At 43.3% G+C, this 9,931-nt stretch overlaps 2 protein-coding genes across 2 annotated transcripts; both read right to left on the minus strand.

Moving 5' to 3' along the window:
* Positions 1 to 3,794: 3,794 nt before the first annotated feature.
* LOC131428630 (uncharacterized) lies at positions 3,795 to 4,796 on the minus strand. The gene has a single exon (XM_058592676.1). The coding sequence runs from the start codon at positions 4,794 to 4,796 to the stop codon at positions 3,795 to 3,797; it is 1,002 nt and encodes a 333-aa protein (XP_058448659.1).
* Positions 4,797 to 5,090: 294 nt separating this feature from the next.
* LOC131428631 (uncharacterized) lies at positions 5,091 to 9,122 on the minus strand. Its single transcript, XM_058592677.1, has 2 exons — positions 8,396 to 9,122; positions 5,091 to 7,054 (listed from the first exon to the last, which is right to left on the minus strand). Exons 1-2 carry the CDS (start codon positions 9,120 to 9,122, stop codon positions 5,091 to 5,093), a joined length of 2,691 nt encoding a protein of 896 aa, XP_058448660.1.
* Positions 9,123 to 9,931: the final 809 nt, after the last annotated feature.

Genomic DNA, 9,931 nt, shown 5'->3' on the forward strand with positions numbered 1-9,931 from the left:
GGATTGCTTAATGGATAGCGTCCTTTTTTCGAGCCGAGATCCGAAAATTGCCGGAAAGATGGGAGAAAGTTGTCGCTAGCGACGGACAATACTTCGAATAATACATCTGTAAGCACTTTTTCGCAATAAAGCTTTTAATTTTGGAAAAAACGGCGAAAGCAAAGTTGTACACCTGATACTATTTACAAATAATTGGATCATCTTCACATCGTTTTCTATGAAAGCAACGTTTTGAATTTGCAGTTTGTTCACTCATCATCCTGTAATTTCAGAACCGAAAGTCAGACCCATAACAAATTAAAAAAAAATTGTATGTGGCAATAGTACCTGTTAGCACGGCGAACTTGGAAAATGAGGGAATGTGATTCGATTAGAATTCTACGAAATTTGGTGTAACAGTTTATTGACCCGAATGTCGATATAAGTATAACGCGGTGTTCACTTCATAGCAAGTTTATTCTAACTGATCTGATACTCGTTAACACATAGGTTTATATGGGAATTCAGTATAAAGGAATCGGCAAAAGGCCTATCCGAAATTGGATCCTTTCGCTATCGTGAGATAGTGATAAGAGAGATCGTGTTATTGTTACGTTCGGCTGCTCGGCCATCCATGGAAGTTCACCATCAATGTTAACTTCCCTCTCTGAGCAGCCTAGATAGCCGTGTAGTGTCGGTAGCGGTTTCCCAACTGGCTAAGAATAACGCTACGGTCCACCTGTACCGGTGGTATAAGTCCACCAAACAGGTAAGCCGTGTGGCATCCGGCGGAATTATTTTTTACCAAGAATTGATCCACTGGTTTCCTGTTCCATGTCGTAAAAGGCCACAAAAATAGGAACTCCTAAGTCAAGGTGTATTTCCGTGCCGATGGCTGAATGGCTGCAGGAGGTTAAACATTGCAGTCGTAAACGGAATATCTTGGATTTTTCCTCAAGGTGGTGTACTATCCCCACTTTTATGGAACCTAGTCGCTGATAGTTTGTTAAGGAAACTTAATAACCTTGGATTTCCGACTTATGGTTTTGCCGACGATTATCATATATTGATGACCGGTATAAACATTAACACTCTCTTTGATTTAATGCAGCAAGCCCTGCGATCTGTTGAACAATGGTGTTGTCAGGTTTGGATTATCTGTAAATCCGGGCAAAACATCAATGGTGCTTTTCACTCATCGTAGGATAATCACAGGAGCTCGTCCGTTACAGTTCTTCGGTTCAGAGGTCACTGTGGTCGATCAAGTTAAATACGTCGGGGTTATTCTTGACTCAAAACTGAATTGGTCTGCTCACATTGACTTCAGGATTAAAAGAGCTTGTATGGCTTTCGGCCAATGCAGACGAGCTTTTGGAAAATCATGGGGACTCAAACCCAGATATATTCATTGGATCTACACAACTATTGTTAGACCAATTTTAGCATATGGTTGTCTTGTATGGTGGCAGAAAGGAGAAGTCGCGACAGTTCAGTCAAAGCTAAATCATCTCCAAAGGATGGTCCTAATGGCGATGACAGGAGCATTCACGACAACTCCTACTGCTGCTCTAGAGGCGCTACTGTGCATTAAACCACTACATGTGTTCCTAAAACAAGAAGCATTATCTTGTGCATACCGTCTTAGGGTTACAGGGCTTTGGAACAGTAACCCATTAGATTATGCTACCAGCCACACTCGCTTGTGGTCTCAAATGGTTACGTGGGATGAGTATTTACTCGCTCCTAGTGACCTAACTCTCACATGCAGTTTTCCTTTTAAAACATTCAATGTGAGCTATCCTCTTCGTTAGGAATGGTTGTCTGGTTGTCTGGAACGACAACTTGATGAACACATAGTTTATTATACGGACGGTTCTCTGTTGAATGGTCGTGCTGGTACTGGTGTCTACTGTCGTGAAATGAGGCTAGAGCAGTCTCATTCCCTTGGTAGATACTGTACTGTGTTCCAAGCAGAAATCTACGCGATTCTGTGTGGAGTACAATCGGCACTTCAGCAGAGGATTTGTGGTAAACGTATTTATTTTTGTTCCGACAGTCAGGCAGCCTTAAAAGCACTCAGTTCGAATGACTCACGGTCGAATCTAGTGATCGCATGTCGAACTCAAATTGAAGACCTCAGCATTTCAAATGCTGTTTACTTCTTATGGGTACCCGGCCATTCTGGTATTACTGGAAATGAATGGGCTGATGAGTTGGCTAGAGCTGGTGCAACGAATGATTTCGTTGGTCCTGAACCAGCTTTACCACTTTCAACTAGTTGGATAACGCACAAGATACGTTCTTGGGCTGCATCCAAACATGCCAGCTACTGGCACAGCTTGCAAACTTGCGCTCAGACAAAAGCATTTCTACCAGATTTAAATCTGAAAATGTCAAAGTGTCTACTGCATTTCTCCAAGTATCATTGAAGTATTCTGGCCAGAGCTCTGACTGGACATTGCAAACTCAATTATCACATGGCTACTATTCAACGTGCTGAGTATTATTCGTGTGATTTGTGTAAATGCGATTATGGTACTTCATATCATCTGATATGTAACTGTCCCGCATTGACGCAGCTACGTATCCGGGTTTTTGGTTCTCCATACATGGTTGAGTCTGTGTATGCGGAGCTAAAATTGAAGGATATTCTCTCGTTTCTCACCCAATGTGGTAAGGAGCTATAGTCAGAAGGGTTCATCGTTCTTCCTGGAGTGAATGAATCCTTTTTGTATTCACCTTAAATAGGGTTTAGCAGATTGTTTGGCATCTTTTATGGGGTACCGAATTTACTTCTGCTCGTACATACTGCGAGTCGTTCTGCATTCTTCCGGGAGTGCAGAATGGTGTCGCTTTTGTAAGATCTCTAGATCCTCTCGGGGGTTGGAGGTTTTATTAACAGCAGACTGTTCGGGACCTCGTAGAGGTTCAGAATTTCCTTCTGCTTCCACTATATGTGATCCTCAGTAGATTGTTCAGCATCCCTTAGGGGTGCAGAATTTACTTCTGCTTTTATGTGTTTTTGTGTCGTCAATTTTTCCCATCCTCCTAGTCCAACCCTTACCATTTCCTTTCATTCCTTTCCTCTTATATATCGGGAAAATGATGCTAAAAACATATTTATGGCAAGGCACAAATCTCCAAATATCAAGGGGAACGTGCCATTTGAGCCAATTTGTTCTGATTCCTGAACAGTTTATTGACCCGAATGTCGATATAAGTATAACGCGGTGTTCACTTCATAGCAAGTTTATTCTAACTGATCTGATACTCGTTAACACATAGGTTTATATGGGAATTCAGTATAAAGGAATCGGCAAAAGGCCTATCCGAAATTGGATCCTTTCGCTATCGTGAGATAGTGATAAGAGAGATCGTGTTATTGAGATTATTCCAATGAGTAGAAATAGGATAGACATATCTACTATCAATTTAGTACAATTCATCGAGCTTAAATCTAGGGTGGCTCCAACATATACCGGCCCCTGTTGAAAGGGTGAGCCTTTCAACCCATTTGATGAGATGATTCCGATCTGATTCATGGCTCCGTTACGGTTTTGTAGCATTTTTTTGTGCGAGCTTCAAACCGGGCGTTTCATCACGGCACTTGGTTGGTCGCGCTCGTCGATTATCTTCATTTAGCGGTTGGGCATACTCATGGTTGAGGGTTGAAGTAGCCATAGATGCACAGCACATGTCGGAGGACGAAAATTCTTTAAGTTTTTTGCGAAACATTATATTATAATACTTACAGGGTTCGGAGGCCCTTAAGGCCCCCGATCGTTGCGCAACCTGTAAGGCTGCGATGGAAGATACTATGGCACAACTGCGTTGATGATGCCTGATTCATTCGCTTCGGTAGTGGATTGATGAATGGGAAGCACGCAGATCTTATTAATAGCACGCCGATATTCTCCATCAACAGTGCGGACGTCGACTACTCGAACATTTTTGTCATCGCCATAAAAGATGTTGCTTACACGACCGTAACGCCATTTTAAGGGTGGCAGGTTATCTTCTTTTAACAGTACCATGGTGCCTACCATGATATTATCTCGCATTCGTGTCCATTTCGTACGGGGTTGAAGTCCAGACAAATAATCGATCGCCCATCGTTTCCAGATCCGTCTGAGGATTTCTTGGTTCTCCTGCCAACGGTCGAGACGATTTCGAGGAATATCGGATAAGTTGGGTTCAGGAAAGCAAGTAAGCGAACGATGCACAAGGAAGTGCCCTGGTGTTAAAACTTCCAAGTCATTCGGATCTGTAGAGAGCTGTGTCAGGGGTCTAGAGTTGAGACAGGCTTCGATACGGGTCAGCAAAGTAACAAATTCGTCCTGAGCCAACACATAGTTTCCAATACTCCTCTTTAAGTGTTGCTTAAGTGATTTCACCGCTGCTTCCCACAAGCCTCCAAAATGCGGGCTGCGGGGGGGAATGAACTTGAAGGTTATATCCTTATTTGCGCAGTCGTCAATCACTGCACCTTGGTGTTGTTGTGAAGCGAAGTGTCTTGATAATTCTGCTAGCTCCCTAGCGGCTCCCTTGAAGTTCTTTGCGTTGTCACATTGGATGAGGTTCGGCTTTCCTCTACGAGCGACGAACCGATGCAATGCTGCTATGAAGGCGGCCGTGGAAAGATCGTAGACCAGTTCTACATGGACCGCTTTGGTGACGAGACATACGAAAATGGCAACGAAACACTTGATTGGAGGTGCTTTTCTGGTATTACGGTACTGGAACGGGCCGCAGAGGTCGACACCAGTATTGAGAAAAGGATACGTTGGTGTTACTCTTTCTGGAGGAAGATCTCCCATGAGTTGCTCCAAGTTATGTGGTCGACAACGAAAACAATTTATACAAGAATGTACCACCTGTCGTGCCAAATCGCGAATACGAAGAGGCCAAAACCTTTCTCTAACGCAGGCTATTAGAAGCTGAGGTCCAGCGTGTAAATTGGTTTTATGATAATGTATCATGATAGCTTTAGTTAATGGATGACGTGCAGGTAGTATCATAGGGTGTTTTCTGCTTTCAGAAATGGCTGCGTGCCGGAGTCGCCCACGAACTCGTAAAATGCCATCAATCAATATTGGTACATGCAATTTCAATTAGGAATTTGGGCTAACCTGTCCGTTGTTTTGTACTGCTTCAATATCCTTTGAAAATATTTCTAACTGTGCTAGTCGAACCAGAGATTTCACTGCGTCCTCTATTTCAACGGTGTTTAGAAAGCCTAATCTTCGATTATTACGATTTTCTGGTTTGAGATTGTGATTAAACCGCAACAAAAGTGCTACGAGTCGAACAAGAGCGGTAAACGACGATCGAAGCGAGAATACTTCATTTGGAGGCTGCACGTGAACCGGTAGAGATACTAATCTTTCTTCCAGAATGTCGCTAGGCCAGCAGCCAGATGCTTGGGGAGTCAACGGTGGCCAGAAGCGGGACGATTTCTCCAGCCATGGTGCACTATCCCACCAGATTTTCATCTCCTTCAGCTGGCTGGGATACAATCCGCGAGAAATTAAGTCTGCCGGATTTTCGATGCCCGGTACATGTGCCCAAATGCCACCAACCGTAAGGTGCTGAACTTCGGACACTCGATTTGCGATGAAGGTTTTCCATCGAGACGGTCGGGAATTGAGCCAAAACAGCGTTATCATCGAGTCAGTCCAGAAAAATGATTTGATATTAAGTGCAGTGCTTGTGACAACCTTGTGGTACAAATGGCTCAACAGCAGCGCAGCAGAAAGTTCCAACCTTGGAAGACAGATACGTCCTTGTTTTTTCGAATTACCAAGTGGTGCCACCTTCGATTTGGCGGCCATCAATCGTACCGAAATTGATCCATCATTTGAAACTGTTCTTAGATAGAGACAACATCCATAGGCCTTCTCGGATGCGTCACAGAAACCGTGAATTTCAACTAGTACTGGGGCACTTGCGCTTGTCACCCATCGGGGTATAGATATAGAAGCCAACTCTTCTAAGCTGTTGCGAAATTGGAGCCAATATTTCTGCTGGGCGTTGTCCAACGGGTCATCCCAGTTCTTTGATGTGCGCCAAAGTGATTGAATGAATATTTTTGCCAACACTACGACGGGACCAATCAACCCAAGAGGATCGTAGAGCCTCGCAGTGTCCGACAAGACGACACGACGTGTTATCGTACTTTCATTAGGCCAGACAGGAACGGAGAAGCGAAGCTTATCATCGGACGGCTGCCACTGTAATCCCAATGTTTTGATTGTCATCAAAGGAGAATCGAGCGAAAACGATGTTCGTTTGTCACGCAGTTCAAGGGGAATTTTCGACAAAATGGTTGATGAATTGGATGCCCATTTGCACAGGTTGAAGCCGGCCGATTTCAGCAAACCCAATAGTTGACGACAAAGTTCTTCGCCCTTTTCTTCATCACTGACTCCCGTTAGCAAGTCGTCCATATAAAAATCCTTCGCCAGGACCGGTGACGCGAGAGGAAATTCATTCGAACCATCCTGTGACAGCTGTTGTAGGCATTTTGTCGCTAGGTACGGTGCAGAGGCCGTACCGTAAGTCAATGTCGTTAGTTCGAAGGTGCGAAGAGGCTCAGAAGTTGTAGCACGCCAAAGGATTCGTTGTAGAGGATAGTCAGAAGGATGTATTCGTATTTGGCGATACATTTTCTCGATATCTGCAATAATTACAAACCGATACATCCGAAATCTCAGAATAATTGCCAACAAATCGTCCTGTATGATTGGACCGACCATCAACGCTTGGTTCAGAGACACTCCACTGTCAGATCGACACGAGGCATCAAATACTACCCGTAGTTTTGTTGTCGTGCTGTCCGCCTTTTCAATTCCGTGATGAGGCAAGTAGTATGAAATACAATCGTCAATCGTTGCACTAGTCTCCTCTATCTCTCGCATATGATTCAACTGATGATACTCGTTAATGAACCTTGTGTATGCTGAACTAAGATCTGGTTTGGATAAAAGCCGACGCTCTAAGCTAAAGAACCTTCGAGTGGCAATTTCCTTCGACTTTCCTAGTTGTCCAATAATCGAGGATCGTTTCGGTAAACTGACTACAAAACGACCAACTTTATCACGGAATGTGGTAGAATTAAAGTGTTCTTCACAATAAGTTTCTTCTAACGAGTGCGTACTTTTAGTCCAACACGATTCTATCTCCCAAAAACGAGAAAGTTGTTCATCTAGGGTTGGCACGTATGTTGCATGAGCTAACTTAGGTGTTGATTGTGAACCTTGGATTAGTCCTACTCTTCCGGAGGCAACCCAACCCAAAACAGTGTTTTGGAGAACTGGCCGTTCAGGTCCCAATTTCTTAAATCCTTCCAAAAGCAGATCGTAGTACATATCCATACCAATCAGGATATCAATAGGTCCAGGTTTGTGAAATTCTGGATCAGCTAAGATGAGGTCAGATGGGATACTCCATTGCGAAGAATCAAGGCATTTCACTGGTAGTTCACAAGTAATTTTACTCAGAATATGGCATTTGGCTTCAGCCATGAAATCTGTACAACGAGAGCCGATACGAACGAAAACTGCATGTGAAGAAACGACGATTGAATTTCCTACACCTCCGATTTCTTGACGATCTGAATAACGTCTTAACTGAAGTTTTTGTACAATGTTTTCAGTTGCAAGACTCAACTGGGACGCAGGATCTAGTAACACTCTAGCCCAGTGTAGAACTCCATTTGAATCGAAAACTTTGATTATCGCTGTCTGTAGTAATACCGTAGCAGGAACCTTTCGAGAGCGACCGACGAGAGAGGTAGAGATTAGACTGGAAGCTATGGCTGTTGGTGATTGGGATTCTGCAGGCAAAATCGGCGGGGGGTCCGAGCGAGTTTGAATCGATGAACTGGCTTGGTTATTCTGAGCAATTGTATTAGAAGAATTCGACGAAGTTACTTTCAACTGAGAGCGATCGTTAGGTTGTTGGTGGAGCATTGTGTGGTGCCTTTGGTTGCACACTCTGCATGTACTGGATGAGCAATTGCGCAAAAGGTGGGACGAGGAAAAGCAATTGATGCAAAGATTTTTTCTTTTTACTTGCTCGAACCTCTGAGCAACTGACAGTTTTTGAAATATTTCGCATTTAAATGCTGAATGTGAAGGTTTCGAGCAAAATGGACACGTGGTGGATGATGAATTAGTAATGGTGTGGACTGTATTGAATTTTATTTTTTGATGTCGTGGTGTTTCGGGTTTTCCATGGTCAGGCGAGCGAAATTTCGATGGTGCTAACGACTGAAGCACCGTGAGGTGTGTTCGGAGAAATGCGATAACATCTTGGTATTTGGGAACATCGGTTGACTTATGATATGTCTCCCACTGCTTTAACGTGGACGAATCTAAGCGACTGCAAATCATGTGCGCGAGTAAAACACTCCAACCGTCCGTTGGGATGTCCATCTTATCTATCATGCACAGGTTCCTTTCAAAATCATCCACTAGGCTGATGAGAGCCTCATAAGACTCCCGTTTCATAGGATCTATAGCAAACAGTGCATCGATGAACGTTTTGACTACGAGCTTCTTATTGTCAAACCGTCTTTCCAACAGGTTCCAGGCAACGGAGTAATTTACAGCGGTGAGCTCGACTGATTCGATTACCTTCCGTGCATCCTTCGAAAGCGATGCTACCAAATATGTGAATTTATCGATTTGGGATAGTTGTGAGTTTGATTCAATTAGCGATTTGAATGTATCCCGGAAAGTAATCCATTCGGACACTGTTCCGTCGAAGGTGGGAAGTTTTACTTCAGGAAGTTTGATTCGCGAAAAAGAGCTTTCGGTAGTCGACATTTGATTCACAGACGTAGATGGAATTGCTAAAGGCAGCATAAAGTTCGATTTTCGAAGCTCGTTGGTAAGAAAACTACAAACCATTATAAAGTCTCTTTCAAACCCTTGACGAACAAGACGATTGGCTTCCTCCGTGACTCGCTGTCCTTCTTCGTCCGTCTCGAGAATTTTAACATCATCATTTTTAATTTCAATCTGAAGACGATTCGCCTGAAAATCTTTATATAAACCTTCTACTCGTTGCTTCCATCCCTCGAGGTGTCCTTTATCACGATCCTCATTGTAATTTTCAACAAAATGTTTCAAATTAGCCATGCTGTCTAAATAAAACCTTTCTTGGCGAACTAATGTTCGTAGCTCAGGCATCCTTTTATTACAACACCTTTGCTGTGCTCAAATTAATCAATTTTTCTTAGTAATGCACTCAATGCAACAAACCTACTCGGGATGAAAGCACGTGGAGCAATCGACAATGTATCAAACACTCAGTTACAATAGCAAATCCCACAAATAGAATTTTATTTGTTCAATTGATCTCACTCACATGTGGTACTTACAATTGCTCGCAAACAATACCGTTGTCTCACTGCCTGTGTGCGATAATCTATTGTCACTTGATCGCCAAGCCAAGCCTGTCTGGTGTACCGATGAACGATGACCACGTTGATAACTCGTTCGCGAATTCCTTCGAAGATCCTTATGATTTACTAACGAGAACTGATTTAGTTGATGCGGTCTTTCGCGCACCTTTTAACTGCTGACACAGTCCGATTAGCAGTGAACACGTTTAAGTTTTTTTTTACAATCGGTATGGCACCGGCGACGGTATGGTGTACAACGAAATAGTTCACCTTCCACTCATGGGAATCGTTCCGCGAAACACTGGCTCAATTTTAATCAGCGGTTTACACTATCAAAACGCGTCTGATCCGGCTCGAAGGACCAAAATGTTAGCACGGCGAACTTGGAAAATGAGGGAATGTGATTCGATTAGAATTCTACGAAATTTGGTGTAACAGTTTATTGACCCGAATGTCGATATAAGTATAACGCGGTGTTCACTTCATAGCAAGTTTATTCTAACTGATCTGATACTCGTTAACACATAGGTTTATATGGGAATT

Source organism: Malaya genurostris, chromosome 2 (assembly GCF_030247185.1).
Source record: "Malaya genurostris strain Urasoe2022 chromosome 2, Malgen_1.1, whole genome shotgun sequence".
NCBI lineage: Eukaryota > Metazoa > Arthropoda > Insecta > Diptera > Culicidae > Malaya > Malaya genurostris.

Coding starts and splice junctions, on each gene's coding strand:
- LOC131428630 (XM_058592676.1), bottom strand. CDS start 4,796: ATGGGAGATCTTCCTCCAGAAAGAGTAACACCAACGTATCCTTTTCTC.
- LOC131428631 (XM_058592677.1), bottom strand. CDS start 9,122: ATGGCTAATTTGAAACATTTTGTTGAAAATTACAATGAGGATCGTGAT. Junction 7,055..8,395: donor GATGGACATCCCAACGGACG/GTTGGAGTGTTT, acceptor GTCGTTTTGTAG/TCAGTTTACCGAAACGATCC.